At 39.0% G+C, this 17,514-nt stretch overlaps 1 protein-coding gene across 1 annotated transcript in view; it reads left to right on the forward strand.

Moving 5' to 3' along the window:
* BCAS3 (BCAS3 microtubule associated cell migration factor) overlaps nt 1–17,514 on the forward strand; it is a 514,534-nt gene that overhangs the window by 22,701 nt on the left and 474,319 nt on the right. Inside the window, exon 6 of the mRNA XM_053454572.1 lies at nt 12,883–12,964. Within this exon, the coding sequence (XP_053310547.1) occupies nt 12,883–12,964 (82 nt within the window). The remainder of the gene's footprint in view (nt 1–12,882; nt 12,965–17,514) is intronic.

Here is a 17,514-nt window from a genome sequence, read left to right on the forward strand (position 1 = left end):
AGCTGACACCGTCTGTAATGGTGCTACATTGATTCCCAGACACCTTGGTAGTCTGCCTCCAAGAGCATGTGTCTCTCCGTTGTCTGAGTGGTTTTGCATTAAGATTTCTTTGGAGCGAGATCTTTTGACTAGAGAGTGTTACTTATAAATGGGAGATACCATTAGATGTGGTTCAAAGGACAGCAGCAGTGTTTGGGCTGGTGAAAGGGGAGGTGATGGAGTTGCTGCGTAATTGTTTAAATCTTCATGGTGTTAGATATGTAGGACAATCTCCCTTAAGCTATCGCTTTCTTTCTGATCTTCAGTTTAATGGAAGAGCAGACTGCAAAGTGCATTAGGAACAGGGATGTTAAAATGTCAATTGATAAAGGCAGCACACCAGAATGATGCATAAGGTGCTCTGTTGTCTGGGATGACATTTTCGTAAGTGTTGTATACAAAGAATATTGGAGTTTGTTGAAAAGAAACAACATAGAAACATAGAATTTGACATTGGTCAAGAAGTATTCGGCCCGTCTAGTCTGCCTGTTTTTCCTGGTGCGAGACTCAGGTTCTAATGAGTCCTCGGTCTCTTCTTAGATTCAGAAGCATTTTATTCCTATCCAATGCATGTTTAAATTCCCTTGCTGTATTAGCCTCTACCACTCCTAATTATAGGCTATTCCATTTATCTACCACCCTCTCAGTAAAGTAAAACTTCTTTACATCTAAACCTCTCACCCTCAAGTTTTAGACTGGCGTGCTATTCTACCAGATCATAATCATAACAGTATTCTTTTATGAAACAGGTTATTACAGTATGTAAACAATAATTAAAATTAATATTTTTGTATACATAAGATTAAGTATTTTGTGTGCGTGAGACAAATGTTTATGTGTACGTATGTTATATTGTGATTATTTATATATATATATATATATATATATATATATATACATACAGTAAATATATATGCTTGACTATAGAGTAATTTAAGCCGAGAAGTAAATAGCATTAAACTTTCTTTTGGGTAGAAAATCTGTGTGACAATGGTGTTACAAAGTGTTATCCTACAAAAACATTAGACTCTTAAGTATGTTTCCACATATACCCTTTAAAGCCTCTAACCATCATTAAAGCTGAAAAGCATTCCATGTGTTGGTAGATGAAGAATGTTTAACATGAATTTAATTCGATTTATTTCAAATATTCTGGATCCATGAGGTTCTCGTGAAAAATGTGTTCCTTCTGTTGTTACAAATGACTTTTGTTATGTCGTGTAGAGTCAAGTTCACCGCTTAAGGTGGTAAGAGTGATCAGTCTACTCTTCAAAAAGTGCATAGTCAATATGAAGTTTTGTGTTCGGAAGCAAGCTTTGAGATGAACAGGTCTACATGTTGAAATGGAAATCTCGAGATATCTGTAAGTGCTTTAGGTGCAGAGATCTATTCCATATGGTTGTTCCTCTGCATGTGCTACTCCAGTGGGTGTTGAAGTACTGCTTCAAGGAGTTGAATGTTGGTAGCCGATTTAGAGATTGTCATTTATTTGCAATGCTGAAATAGTGCTGCAGGCAATGGTTTTGAGAGGGTCAGGCATATTGTACAATAAAAGCATGAGCTTAGTGAAGAAAAGCATTGGGAGTATAGATGCAGGGCAAAACAATAAATGCATCTACCCTCATGTATAATATTTGTTATTTGTATGGTAACATTTCTATAACAACATGCACAAATGTATAACTTTATAGAGCCAGGAAGGGATACATGGAACAGATGAAGTTTGCAGGTTTTTCCACCATATATCACTGTACATTATCAATGGCAAAGGGCAAACACCAGCACCCTCCCGCTGACACAGTTCACTAGCGAAAGAAACAATGGCTATTAACAAGAAAGGTCTAGTTAGCCCATGGTGGTTTCATCGTGATATACTGCTTTTGAACAGACACAGTAATCTTAGCCTAAGGTACACTCATGTCAGTTCAGTTTTTATGCACATAGGATGTATGCCAAACATCTTAGAACCGGATGCTTTTGGCTAGATGCACAGTAATATGTGAGCAATTTCTTAAATGAGACAAATGTTTGGTAACTACTCAAAACGTGAAAATATGCGGGAAGGGCTATGATGGCTTTTGGGAGTTCACTATAGGGACTTTATAAAAAAGAATGTGACCCCCTGTAAGAATGAAAGTTGAAAAGCACCATGATTGAAGGTATAGGAAAACATACATAGTGCCCCACACAGCTCTGTCAATAGAAAATGCGCGACACTTTATACATTTATTTATTTATTTTTTTGGGTATAGGGGGTATACCTTTTGTGCTCGCAGCATCCACTCATTCTTTTTAGTAGTATTTATATTTTTTGGAGTTATATATATCAGTATACTTTAGCGCTTGATCACTATATAAATTATTTGTACAATAGAAAATGTATACTAAAGTACTTACGACGTGCCAGCCATCATATGCTCCTTTAATTTTCATGATGTCCACCTTAAAAAAAAAATGTATAGAGGATTTTGCAGAATCCACCGATATGCATTGCCCCTTTTTCCTACCCCTCAGGTATTTACCATGGAGGAGATGTATTTGGCTAAAAACATCTTTATGCATGTGATATACTGATTTGAATTGGAGAGCTTTCCTGCCACTGATTGGTTGCTTCAAACACCAATCATTGGACTGAAAAAAGGAAGGCAGGTGCAGGGCTGCGTCTTCTACCTCAGACAAGTCCTTTTCTACTTTGATATGCATTCTTCTTTATTGGGGGTGTCGGGGGGTAAATTGCCTCTTCAAAGCAAATTTGTAGAAGCCCCCCATTAACATTTAGTATGGCCTTGGCTAGCAAGCTGCAGTAGGCTTTCTTTTGGAGCTGAGGTCTGCATCCTGGTCAGTCATTCTGGCATTCTGTTGGATTGCAGATTGCACAACATTGAGATATATTTGGTGTTAGATTCCTCTTAGCAGAAGTATGAAGAAAGTTCGCCGCTTAGAAACTTATTTTTTTATAACTCATCAGAATGCAGTAAAATAACGAGCTTTCATCCAAATAAAACGACTTCCGACCATCTTTGATTATGGCATTACAGTAATATTGTTTTTCTGAGAATTCATGGCTGAATGCCTAACAGTGAGTGGGCCCAATAAAGTGCTAAATATGGGAAGTCGTTGCGGCGGTGTATGTGTTATCAGTCAAAGCAGGTGTCCTATTACACACATTAAAAACTCTTGCTATATATCAGGCCTAATTAGATATCCTGTTGGTTTATAATACCGTACGTGGGCACATCTTTGAAGCTTACATTTGCAAGAACGTATCCAGTGAATAATTTTAATAATCTCAACACAAAGCCTCTTTGAGGATGTGTGGGATCTGATTGTGGTATTAATACTGTAAGTGCTGTAAGCTGTTAAAAGCCATTATGGCAAGCTACCGATAAAATCTTGCTTAACAAACTTTTCAGCTGGTAATATGCAGCTATGTCAGATTGTCTCAAAGTTTCTTTCTGTGGTACTGTTGTAAGTAACTTCCGGACTATAAGCTCTTTGTAGAGTAAATAAACCTATATCATTTAACCTGACTTTTTTTGTGCAGCGTCATGTCTTTCAGGTTCTCTAGTGATACCTACTTGTTCCATTTCTTTGGAGTCAAGGAAACTTTTCTAAGATCACTGGCTGTCTCCTGATGTCAGTCAGGTTGGCAGTGCCATATAACGGCATCTGCGCATGCATTCCCTATTCTTTTCAGGCCTAATCTATCTGTGCTTAGTATGCCATTAGCACCCTGGAATGTTAGGAAGATAGGGCACACATGCCTGGAGTGGAGAAGTTAAGAAGTATATAAAGATTCTCTCGCTACAGGTTTATCGCCCAATGAACTATCTTCATGTGAATAACACATAGGCAAGCAAATGAACCAAAGTTGTGTGTTAGTCAGCTTTAAAGGCATGGATTTACATAATAAGTGTATGCAGCTTCATATAGAGTGGGGTATTTATAGTAATTACAATAATGTATTTTTATTTTACACAATTCAAAAGCACATTTCTACAGAGTATCTATATACACACACATATATATATATATATATATATATATATATATATATATATATATATATATATATATTATAAAAGGGTGAAGCCGTATTAGTCCAGTAGACACAATGTCAAAAAATAGAGTATTGCAGAGTATACCTTTTTTATTGGACTAACATAATATTAAAAGACAAGCTTTCGAGAGTTATCCTCTCTTCATCAGGTCCGAAGCAATACTAATCAACATGAAAGAGGTTACAACTTAAACCAAGTGATGGTATAAGAGAAGGGGGGTGTCGTAAATAATAGGTCTGGAGGTGAGAAATGCAGAGAGGTAGAGAGATAACCCAGGGACAGAACAAATAAACTTAGGGAAACCAATAACCACAATAAAACATCAAAGATAAAAACAGCAATTAGACATTGGATGACTAGATGAAGTTCATATGAAGTTCTGGTAGTGTGTAAGGAAACCAGAATCCACATTAAGTCCCTCTTTTATGGTGTTAAAATGTGTTATCATTTTCATCTCAAATGTTTTTCTTTCCTGAGAGTCTCTGAAATTTCCTTTGAGTACTTTAATTTTTAGATTTTGGATGGAGTGATTGTTCTGTGTGAAATGATGTCCTACCGGGGTGCAATATTTTTCTTCCTCATGGTTTTTGATGGAGCTTCGGTGCAGGTTCATTCTAAGGTGCAGCTTAAGCCCCGTTTCTCCAATGTAGCACCCTTTGTCACATGCAGAACATTGTATCATGTACACCACGTTTGCCGATGTACATGAGTAAGAATCTTTGATGATGTATGTTTTGTTGTTGTGACTGGCTGTGTTGCTGTCACATATATGTTAGCAAAGTTTGCAGCGGGATTTGTTGCATGGTACAGTGCCATTCTTTGTATGCTCCTGTTCTGGGGCCAGTTTGCGGTGCACTAATCTTTTCCTCAGGTTTGGTGGTTGTTTGAATGCCAGCATTGGGGGCTGAGGGAATATTTTTTTCAGTATGGGGTCTTCTGAGCATATCGGCTGTAGGTCTTTAATAATTTTGTGGATTTCCTCAAGAGTTGGGTTGTAGGTAACTACCAGAGGGATCCTGCTTGTGTTATCCTTTTTTTTGTATTCTAGAAGCCTTTCCCGTGGTGTTTTTACAGCAGATTTAATTTTTTTGGATATAGTTTTTTCCTTGTAGCCCTTCTTCTGAAATAACTCCAGCGCGCCCAGGTGTTTGTCTCTGTCCTGAGTGTCAGAGCAGATACGGTGGTATCTTATGGCTTGGCTGTAAATGACACCTTGTTTAGTGTGTTTGGGATGAAAGCTTGAATTGTGAAGGTAGCTGTACCTGTCTGTGGGTTTTCTATACACGGAAGAGTGAAGAAAGCCAGAAGGAACAGTTATAGTGCAGTCCAGGAAGCTCACACTGTGCTTTGAGAAATTCATTTTGAGTTTAATAGATGGGTGGAATGAATTGAAAGATTCGTGGAATTTTAAAAGGTTTTCTTCTCCATCTGTCCATATTATGAAGATGTCGTCGATGTAACGATAATAATTATGCGGTTTGTGGGGGTGAGTGGCTAGGAATCTCTGTTCCAAGTCAGCCATGAAAAGGTTGGCATATTGCGGTGACATTTTGGTGCCCATGGCTGTCCCGGTCATTTGTAGGTAGGTAGTGTCATAGAACTTGAAATAGTTGTGTGTCAGTATAAATTCTATGAGCTTGGCGATGGTTTCACTATCATATTTTTGTTTGTCATTGCTGGAGGAGAGGAATTTGATGCAGGCCTCAATACCATCTTTATGGGGGATGTTGCTATATAAAGACTCCACATCCATGGTTGCAAGTATAGTATGGGCAGGAAGCTTACTAACTTGGCTCAGTTTATTAAGAAAATCAGTGGTGTCCTGTATAAAGCTCTCAGTGCTGATAACTAGGGGCTTAAGAATGTTTTCTATAAGGCCAGATATAGATTCAGTAAGAGTTCCCATACCTGTAATAATGGGCCTTCCTGGGTTGCCTGACTTGTGGATTTTGGGCAGCATGTAGAAAGTGCCTATATATATATATGTGTGTGTGTGTGTGTGTGTGTCTTATTGTGGCACTTAGACCTTTAGAACCTTGTGATAATCCCAGCAAATTTTCTGGGGCATCAGGTAAAGAAAGAGGGATGGAGCGGATTGTGTCCTCTGGAGGGGCTGACCTTGCTAAGTAGGGATACTTGGGGTATCCCTCTCTCTGTACCCTATGCTTATGCTATGCCCCCTGTCCAAGCCGCTTGGATAATAATAAATCTTCATCTCAACAGTCCTGTTTTTTTGGATTTGGTGCCCTGTATAGGGTAGCTGCCTACAGTCCCACATTTGCAGGGAATGGAGAGCATGAGCTGGTGTGGGAGATCTTCTGATCTCCCCTGACTGGCCAGGTGAGGTGAAAAATCAATGGAGGTCTGTGCTGTTGCAGCACAAAACTCCTTAGAAGCTCACTTCCAGTGTCAGTCATGCCTTTTCCAGCCTCATGCCACACACCCCAAAACTGAAATGCCGGGGGGCATTCCATTCCAGCCATTATTAATGTATGTTGCCAACAAGGGGTGTTGATCTCCAAATCCAAGTCCCAGGATTCAGCTTCCAAAGATAAGTAAGTTTAGTGGTATGTTTTCTTCCAGAAAGGTGTGTGAGATTTTTAGTATTCTAATGAATTTTACAAGAATAGAAAGGTACAGAGATGAGCACATTTGTTTCCGTGTTAATCTTGCCGTAGCCGCCTTTACTTTATGTGATAACACCATGGAAGAGGAAGTGGAAGAGACAAGGACAATTTTAACCATACTCAGAGAATTACTGCACATTTTTCTGGAATGACGAAAGTAATTTTCTGAACTTTCTGTAACACATGAACTACGGAGCCAAAGTGAATTGCAGGAGCCGCCGGCCTCATAAATCTTTATAGAGGGTATCAACCAGAGAGTGTTTATCCTCCAGTTTGCCAAAACATCACTGAGTGAACTGACAGACAGTAGAAACATGTTTATTTTTCCACTGTCCGCTGACATTTCAGCATTTAACTGCTTTACAGTTTGTAAAGTTCTTCATTTTTCTGCTGCATAATGATGAACAGGTGAAGCTTAACACTTTGTCACTTCCTTAAATTATTTATTTATTTGGAATGATTTCTAATGTGTGTTAAGCATTAACAAACCATCAGAAAATTAAGGAAAATGTACCTTGGGTATGAACAGATCTTGGACAGTCTTTATTGTGCCAGCTATTACCTCTTAGAAACAGTTTCCAGAGTCATAAAAAAAGCTTGCCAAAAATCAAGCTGAACAAACAGAAAAATGCCTTTATGCCCAAATGTATAGTTTAATGGATTCTCCAACCATCTGATGCATATGATAGCTTTGAGGCCCTTTAGATTTTTGTGGGGTCCCACTTGCAGATGCATGGGTGTAATTCTACAGAATACCCCCAAATACATTTGCCCTTTCCCCACCCCCAGCTGTTTTCTGTGTAGGACATGTGTTCAGACGAATACTTATTCTACCACAACATATACTTACTGGCAGTCAGATGTGCACATTTGCAGAACATGTACCCATTTATTTCAGTGGGAGTGCTTTCCTCCTGCTTTAATATGCATTCTTGTTATATCTTCATATATACTCATACTTGCACCATACACTATCATAAACACAAATACTCTAACACCATATGCTGACACACACTCATGCTAATACAATAAGTAAACACCCACCCACATGTGCTAACACCAGACATGAACATAAACCCACACTGATGCTAACACCATACACTAATGCACACATAAACTCACACACACTAACACCATACAGTAATACACCCATAAACACATATGGTCACACACATGCTAACACCATATACTTACACTAACACACTATACCACCATACAGTCACACACACTTTCTCTAACACCATACACATACACTAACAAACACTCGCTCCAACACCAGGCACATATATAAGTATACATACTCTCTCTCACATAATGTACGCAACACGCTTCTCACTCCCTGTGTTTGCCCTGCTGCCTCCTACTGCAGCGGAGTCATGTTACACATGTTAAATGATCCGCTAGCTGCCTCGGTTAGGGGCATCTTCATTCTGTTACAGAATAGGGAGATAATCCTGGACTAACATGCTTATAGTCTAATAGAACTTTGAGTTTGCTGGTGAATTTGCAAGAGATTTGTGGTTGGTATATTTCATTGCAAGAATGACAGACCTTGTCTTGCATGGTGTAAAGTTCAATTAGTGGGGTGACCTTCAAGGACAGATTTAAGTATGCTTTATACAGGGCCATCAAAGCTATTGTTAGAGCAGAAGATTACTTGAGTTGGCTTCTCAAAGATTGTGATTGCAGAAAACATCCAATTGGCCCATCTAGTCTACCATGCGGTCTGTTCTCTTTCCACTAACGCAATGATCCTCGCATATACCACCCTTTCTGTAAATTAGAATTTTCTCACATTGCCTCAGCCTTGGACCTTCTAAGGTAAAATTGTGGCTTCTAGTTCAAGTACTCCTTTTTATTATAAAAAATGTATTTAATCCCAGCATCCAAGTATTTCCTTAACCTAAGCACACTAAGGATTAATCTCCTCATGTATTTAAAGTTTTTCATCATATTTTCTTTCTATTTTCTAAGGTTTACATATTAAGGTGTATATATACTTTGTGTGTGTTCTGTTAGTAAGACCATGTACTATTTGTGTATTTCTTTGAATTCTCTCTGCTATCTATATTTTGAGACAAATTGAAAGCTGGGTTGTAAATGGTCATGCTGAGAGTTAGAGGAAAGAAAATGGTAAATAAGCGCCTTACCAGTTACCGTAGTAGATTTAAATTCCTAATGGCAAATTAATTACCCTCATACATCAGGGTCATAATGCCCAGGGCCGCAAGTTAGACGTTGACAGTGTACTATGATCCATACCTAAAATTGCCGTAATCATCTAACGGAGAGATAGTTGTAAAACAATCAGGTCAACTGTTCTCTAATGCTTTTATCTTGGTAGTACATTATAGCAAAAACCTAGCAGAGTTTTTCATGCCAGGTTTTATTATTTATATTGCAACACTTTATTTTTCATTTTGGATCTTCTGTCTAGGAGTGTAGCAGCTGGCAGATGGTGCTGTTGCCCTGTTCATCTGAGGAATAAATACAGGATTTCTTTCCAGCATGCAAGCTAGCACTTAGGCTGAATAAAGAACACCCAAATTATCTGCAGGCAGTGATGATAAAGAATTCATTATGCTTAAAGTATAATGACTACATAGCAGAATGAAGATTAAGCGAAAGGAATGCTTTTGGTATTTACACATTGCAATCCTGAAATAATTGTCCATTAGTAATGATATGGTTCAAAATGTACCCTGGGATTTAAATGGTCATGCAAGGTTATTTTAGGTAGAGTTCCACTTATTCCCCATTATCAAGAATGATGACAAATAGGTAACATGCATAAAGACTTAATTTAGTGTGTACGAGTAACCCAGGCAACTCATGTTCCGTAACATTTTCTTACGCACATTTATTCTTAAACTCAGGCATAGTCGTACTTGTTATAAAGTGCTCATGTTCTAAAATGTTGCACAAGTTTTATTTGTATTAGAATATACTTTTATTGGTCTTCAGAGCAATTTTTTTTTCTTTCCATTTTCTGTTCATATTAGAGGACGGTTTATCACAAACTGAAAACAAGAGACAGCGTTTGGCTAAATGTAAAAACAATATGTTTAATACAAAGACAAAAAAATATACAATACATTAAATAAAAGGAATACAGAGACAAAAAAATATATATAAAAGACCTCAATAATTGGGGATAAATATATAAATAAAACAAGAGCAGTGGAGCCTGCCCCACTAGGGGTTAAAACAATGAATATACAGGGAGAACCAAAAAAGAAATAAATATACTATATATATCCAAAAGAAAAACACTTACCACTGGTAATGACTGTGCCTGGCCAGGCTTGCGCCAAAAAAAACAAGCAGGACGCGTTTCGTTTGCACTTCCTCAGCTGCAATGTTGCTGTGTTTTGCATATACAGTACACCCTCTTTGAATTCCATGCTTTTACATATCAGGACATAATAACAATTATCTGTTCATTAGCAGGTCTAAAAATGAGACAAATACAACCTCTGATGAACAACAACATGACATATTACACAGTGTCATGATTTATTGAACTAAAATCTCACCAGCAAATCTACAACAATTCGGTGCATCCTTTCTATATACAAAGCCAGACACTGAAGTGGTAGGCCTACACCACATCAATATTTGGCTTAGTATATAGTGATAGGGGTTATGGTGCATTATTGTCAATGGCTGGCTTAATGTATATTAAGAGGGAATACGCTGTACAACTGTCAATGTTTACCTCAGTATATAGCGATAGGTGTTATGCTGTACCACCGTCGATGTTTGCCTCGGTATATATCGTGATAGGTGTTATGCTGTACCACCATCAATGTTTGCCTCAGTATGTAATAACAGTAATGCTGTACCACCGTCAGTGTCTACCTCAGTATATAATAACAGTTATGCTGTACCCCGTCAATGTCTGCCTCATTATATAGTGATAGGTGTTATACTGTACCACCATCAATGTCTGCCTCAGTATATAATGATAACAGTTATGCTGTACGACCGTCGATGTTTGCCTCAGTATATAATGATAGCAGTTATCGTGTACCACCATCAATTTCTACACCAGTATATAACGATAGATGCTATGCAGTTTTAAAGTGTGTGTGTGTGTGGTGCCACGTACTGGATCTGCCCCAGGTGCCAAATACACTAGGTAGGCCCCTGGCTCCTTGGATATACAGGAAGTTGGCCTATTTCCCTGATCCTGGGTCGCATTCATAAATGAAAAGAGCATCAATTTTTATGTATCTATTCCAGTCACCGCCTATAAAAGGTTGTTTTTGCTTTATCTTTTTTTTGTGAGCAGTGCCATCCTTCCTTCCCAAAATTGGTATCCAGTAAAATGCCTTATGAAAATGATATATCAATGGAAATTGCATCTGCCGGATGAGTATAGGACCCTTTGTTAAGAGTTTGTTTCTCATTAAAACATTGATTTGATAATAAAGCTTTGCAGTAAGGAGTTACATATTTTCATTTTTATTCCCAGAACTAACTCCCATTTTGTCTCAGTGTTAAATTCTATTAAGTTTACCATCTACTTACTCATTAGAATAATATTGCATTTGTCATATGGTCTAAAGAATTTTTTTTAACTAATCCTTTACCCCAAAAGCTCATTACTACCGTATTTGCTCGATTATACGACAAGTTTTTTTCCAGAGCAAATGCTCTGAAAAATACCCCTCGTCTTATAATCGGGGTCGTCTTATAATCAGACCTCAATGAGACCAAGATCCAGATCCCCCGCAGCGATGCAGGGGACCTGGATCCTCTTGTCTCACCCCCCCCCCCCAACTTACCGGTACTTCTGAGTACGCGATTCGCGTAGACAACTTCCGCTGCAGCCAGGAGGAGGTGCGGTTAGCAGCGGGGGTCCCCATGATCTCTGACAGCTCTGCCCCACAATATGCCTTTCAACCCCCTAAATGCCAGAGTGGCATATAGGGGTATAAGGCAATTTTGGAGGCAGAGTGGCACATAGGGAGTCAAAAGGCATATCATGGGGCACAGTGGCATTTAGAGGGTTAAAAGGCATATCATGGGGCACAGTGCCATATAGGGGGTTTAAGGCATTTCTGGGGCACAGTGGCAAGCCAGGGGGCAGATGTGCATAACTGGGGGGGCAGGTTGAAAAAAAAAGGAAATGAAATAAAAACAAAATATTTTTCTCAATCATAGCTTTTATTAAAAAAAATTGTTCACATAGTTTACATGAATTAACATTTACTGGTCAAAATTTTTTCCTATAGGGTCATCTTATATTCAGGCTTTTTCTTTTTTCATAAATTAATATTCCGATTTTGGGGGGTCGTCTTATAATCAGCGTTGTCTTATAATCGAGCAAATACGGTATTTATGAAAGGTAGGAGTGTGTTCCAGAGTGGAAATGTTGGTGTCAAGTTCTAAATGTATATAAGCAGTCATATATTTTTCAGAGTATTGTCTTGATTGTCCAGCTTAATCAATGTATTTACCAAATGGGTTAGTTTTTTGGATATCAACCAGAATTATTTATTTTATGTCATATGTATGTTTGATTAACCATACAATTTTTACATCTAAGGCGAGAGAACTAATATAATGTCCTCTGATAAAAATGACTCTGTTTTATTATTTTTATTTTCCTTATTATTTTCAGCAATATGTATTTCTGCAAAATGATTTTAAATGAAATTATTAACGGTGTTAACTATTCTTCATCATAAAATTGTAAATAACATATCATGTGATTATTAGAAATATGCTGAGAAATCGCTCTAACCCTGAGAAACTGCAGTCACAGTTTTATGTGTTCATTCAACGCTTCAGCCACTCTGTTTGCTTTAGATCCAGCCAATGTTCATATTTGTTAGCCTGTTCTTTACATTGCAAAGACAAGTGTGGCAACTGGATCTCCACTCAATAATTGGTGGTAATCCCTGGTATGCACCTAATGTACCTTCACTTTCTCTTTGCTACTAATCAAAAAGAAATGTGTGCTAAAATTGGTGTATTGATCTTGTTTAGTTAGTATCATTAGGCTTTAAAAAGTGTATATATATATATATGGTAATACCCAACAGGTTCATCCAAAGTCATGTATAATATGTATTGCACAATGGCTGATAATACAATGCATTGTGCTATTTTCTCTGTTAATATTTCACAAATATATATATTCACAGGTCAGTGGGGAAGCACAAGAATTGTTCTCAGTCCGGCATGGTCCAGTAAGATGTGCCCGTATCTTGCCGACTCCCCAGATTGGTAAGTGCTAAAACTTTATCGACTTATGTGTACGCATGTCTGGGATCAAATTTTTCGGCTTATGGTCAGAATGCTCAGGAGCTAATTATCATGTCTCTAAGTTAGCGCATTTAATTTCTGGGTGTGGAAGGCGCGTTTGGCCCTGCCCACTCCCTGTCCTGATTTTACCACTCTCTGCCCTTTTCAAGTCTCTTGGACACTAACCCTACCCCTATTCATACGAAACCCTGTTTCTTGAACTTCTTAATTTTGTTTTTCACAAACCAGTATCAAACTATATTGGTATTGTCTTTTTTTTCCTTTTCACATTTCTTAGATAAATATATTTCACTCCATCCTATTTACGCTATGGATTATGTACCGGCTCAGCACAGCCGCTCATAGGCTTAATTTAAAGATGCTGTGTGTAGGGCTGCAACTAATCGATTAGTTGGCCGATTATGTTTTCAATTAATGAGATAAAAAAAATTATGTAAATTTTCATTTATTTAAAATAATTTAATAAACAAACAGGATGCTAAAAACAAACAACAGAATAAAAAGGTTTGATAAAAATGCATTTCTTGTTTTTATTTCCCAACCTGCCCCCCCCAGTTATGCACAATTTGAGCCCAGGCTTCCCACACTGCCTTTCAGATATGCCACACTGCCCTCCCCACATATGCCTTATATACCCTATATGCATTATACCCCCTGATATGCCTTATACCCCAGTATGCCTTATACCCCCAGATATGTCACTCCGTCCTCCCCAGATATGCCTTATACCCCTCAGATATCCCATAGTGCCCTCATAGATTCAGACTCGTTCACAGCACACTGACGCAATAAATATAGGATAAATCTTCACTGCCCCCAGGGTTTAGATTACCCTTAGTTTGCCCCCCCTTTATCTCTAACTGCACCTTAAGTTAACTTTATTAAATTAAATTTACCCTCAGTCCTCAGCATTAAATTAACCCTAAAGATCCCCATTAACCACAACTGCCTCTAAATTAACCCTAAAGAACCCATCAACCATAGCTGCCCCTATGTTAACCCTAACGACCCCATTAACCACAAAGACCCCATCAACCATAACTGCCCCTAAATTAACCGTAAAAACCCCATGTCACGGAAGCCTCCGTGCCATGGGCTCCTGGAGGGGACTGAGTGCCAGCCTCCTTCCTACAGACTATGGGCCCTGGTAAGGAATGCCACGTTATCCAAATGATAAGAGACTCTAAAGACTGTGGAGCTCGGAAACAGATTTGGGGTTCCTGCATTTTGGGACTGTGACGTTCCTAGAGTCACCCTACCCCATTAACCATAACTGTTCCTAAATGAACTCCCACCTCCCCTAACTTTCAGCAACCCAAATATGAATTTTATACTCACAGTTATATGAATTGTGGACAGTGTGGACGCTATAAGGAAATGGGCAGGGCCAATCGTCAGTGTGACTGCAGGGAGGGACTGGGAGAAAGAATGGGGTGGGGCCAATCGTCAGAGTGACTGCAAGGAGGGACTGTAAGTAGTAACTGCTGTGAGTCATACTGAATGAAACGGATTATTTGCTCTGAAAAAACCCTCATTTTATAATCGATAAATGAAACGCGTTGGCAATGATTTTCATTATAGATTATTATCGATTTTATCGATTAGTTGTTGCAGCCCTAGCTGTGTGCCTTTAAGATACAGAGTATCGGGATATGACGTCATATCCATGCACTCTGATTCTTAAAGACGCACATCACCTTTTTTTGTACCTGGGAAGTTGACCACGGAGGTGGAAGGAAATAGGTTGGGCTTAGGTCACCCCCAAACGCAAATACACCACTGATTTCACTAAATGACTTTTGGGTTTTGTTTTCTTGTGTAGAAGCTATAGCAAAACCATATACCGTATTTGCTCGATTATAAGACGAGGTTTTTTCCAGAGCAAATGCTCTGAAAAATACCCCTCGTCTTATAATCGGGGTCGTCTTCTAATCAGACCCCAAAAAAATGGCTGGGGCCATGCTGCTTACCGGTTGCGAGCAGCGTCTCTTCCGTTAGAAGCAGGAGGACAGGAAGCTTGTAGCTTCCTCACAGAACTCTATCTCCCCCTCCCACCTCTGGGGGCGGGGCCAGAGCAGTTGCTCGTACAGCCGGTCCCTTGCAGAAGTCTTCGAGTGAGAGATCTGCAGTTCAGGTAAGGGGGTGGGGGAGGGTTTTTGGGTAAGTATGTGTGATTAATGTGTGAAGTATGTGTGATTAATGGAATGAATGAGTATTTAAATGTTTGTGAATGTGTGTTTGTGTGTGATAGCATGGATGTGTAAGGGGGGTGGGGGTTGTAGCATGGCATAGGGAGGCTGTAATCCCACTACTATCATCCCCAGGTTCCAGCATGTACTGGCTGCCTTGGCTTGATAGGAGTGTGATTGCTGTTAGCAGCAATCACACTCCTATCAAGCCAAGGCAGCCAGTACATGCTGGGTTAAAAGGCATATCATGGGGCTGAGTGGCATATAGGGGGTTAAAATGCATTTCTGGACCTCCAGAAATGCATTTTAACCCCCTATATGCCACTCAGCCCCATGATATGCATATATACCTCCAGAAATGCATTTTAACCCCCTATATGCCACTCAGTCCCATGATATGCCTTTTAACCCCCTATATGCCAGAGTGGCATATAGGGGTATAAGGCATATCATGGGGCAGAGTGGCAAATAGGGGGGTATAAAGCATTTCTGGGGGCAGAGTGGCATAACTGGGGGGGGCAGGTTGGCAAATAAAAGGAAATTTAAAAAATATATTTACATGAATTAATATTTACTGGTAAAACTTTTTTTCCTATAGGGTCGTCTTATATTCAGGCTTTTTGTTTTTTTCCTAAATTAATATTTTGATTTTGGGGGGTCGTCTTATAATCGGGGTCGTCTTATAATCGAGCAAATACGGTAATCACAAACAAGAACCTTATAATAATCCTAAAAAAACCTGTAGTATGCATGCTCATAGCAGATTAATATTTCTTAAATGTTTTCTGTTTAGCTTTGCACAAATACAAAATCTAGTATAAGCTTCAGGTGTGGTCACAGTGACAAATGTATGTTTTAATAATGCATATTACTTATAAAGCCGTGAAATGAAAATCTTTCCTTTTGAATGTCATGTGTGGCTGTGCTGAATTCATGGCACCCCCTACCAGTTCAAAACAAGGTTTATTAACCGGCTTAAAAAACTTTGACCATTAATTTGCCCATCAGAAAGTAGTGTTAACGAAGTCACATGTGACACTTACAATAAAAAATGTTACTAGAAAGTTAAATGAAACCATTCTAGTCTTCTCTGGCTATGGTTCACAGCTTAAAGGTAATCCTTGCTCTACACTTTTAAACCAAATGCAGCATTAGAAACATGTTTTTATGCTATTTGTTTAGGATACTTGAAGGAACAATTAATGTTATCTAAGTGGAACAGCACCTTTAATAACATCTGTTTTAAATTAATATCAGGTTATTGGTCAGGTTATTTACCGCTGACAAATAATGTTTTTTAACAGGATAGTTATATGAACCATTTGGCTGCTACTATTAGTGAATCCATATAGTGCAATCTGTCATAGGGTTAATATTTAAGAATCTCAGAGTCTACTTATTTATAAAGTTCCCAGTATGCTTTATGGCTGTGGTTTTACGTAAACCATGTTTAAGCTAGAGGGTAAGACAAACCAATTATCCCATCATATGATATAATGGTGAAAATAAAACAATCCCTTTTTCCTTTATACATGCCAAAGAAAACAGTAAAAGGAATGAAAACATTTAAAAGAAAGAACAACAACCTTACCATCTTAGTAAATTAGTACAATGTACTTAAATTCCTATTAAATGGGGGTGCCTTCTCCCTCTGTGTGGGGGGTGTCTTGTTAGACGCCCTCAGGGGAGGGCTGGCAGCCTAAGGCCTAGGGGGCAAGTCTAGTCAAGTGGTCCATTGCGCCACCAAAGCGGCTGCAAGCGACATGGAAAGCAGCCGTTGTGCGGCAGTCACTCCACCGGCGCCTAATGAAATTAAAGCGGCCGGCGTGCACGCACCGCGCCGCCCAATAGCCGTGCCTCAGCTCTTTATCCCACCCCTTTTAAGACGTGGGACGAAGAGCTGAGGAATGGCCATTGGGCCTGACTGCCGTACGACGCAGGGGCGTACCTAGAGTATTTGGCACCTGTGGCAGATCCTGTATGTGGCACCCCACCCCACACACACACTTTAAAACTGCATAGTTTCTATGGTTAGGCAAACATTGACAGGGGTACAGCAAAATTCTTATCATTATATACTGAGGCACACATTGACGGTGGTACAGCATAACTGCTATCATTATATACTTAGGGATTACGCTGTACCACCATCAATGTGTGCCTATACTTTGAGCCAGACACTGACAATACTGTACTACAACCCCTATCACTATATACTAAGCCAAACATTGATGTGGTGTAGGCCTAACACTTCAGTGACTGGCTTAGTATATAGTAGGGATGCACCGAAATGAAAATTCTGGACCGAAACTGAAAATTCTG

Source organism: Spea bombifrons, chromosome 2, assembly GCF_027358695.1.
Source record: "Spea bombifrons isolate aSpeBom1 chromosome 2, aSpeBom1.2.pri, whole genome shotgun sequence".
NCBI classification, from domain to species: Eukaryota; Metazoa; Chordata; class Amphibia; order Anura; family Pelobatidae; genus Spea; species Spea bombifrons.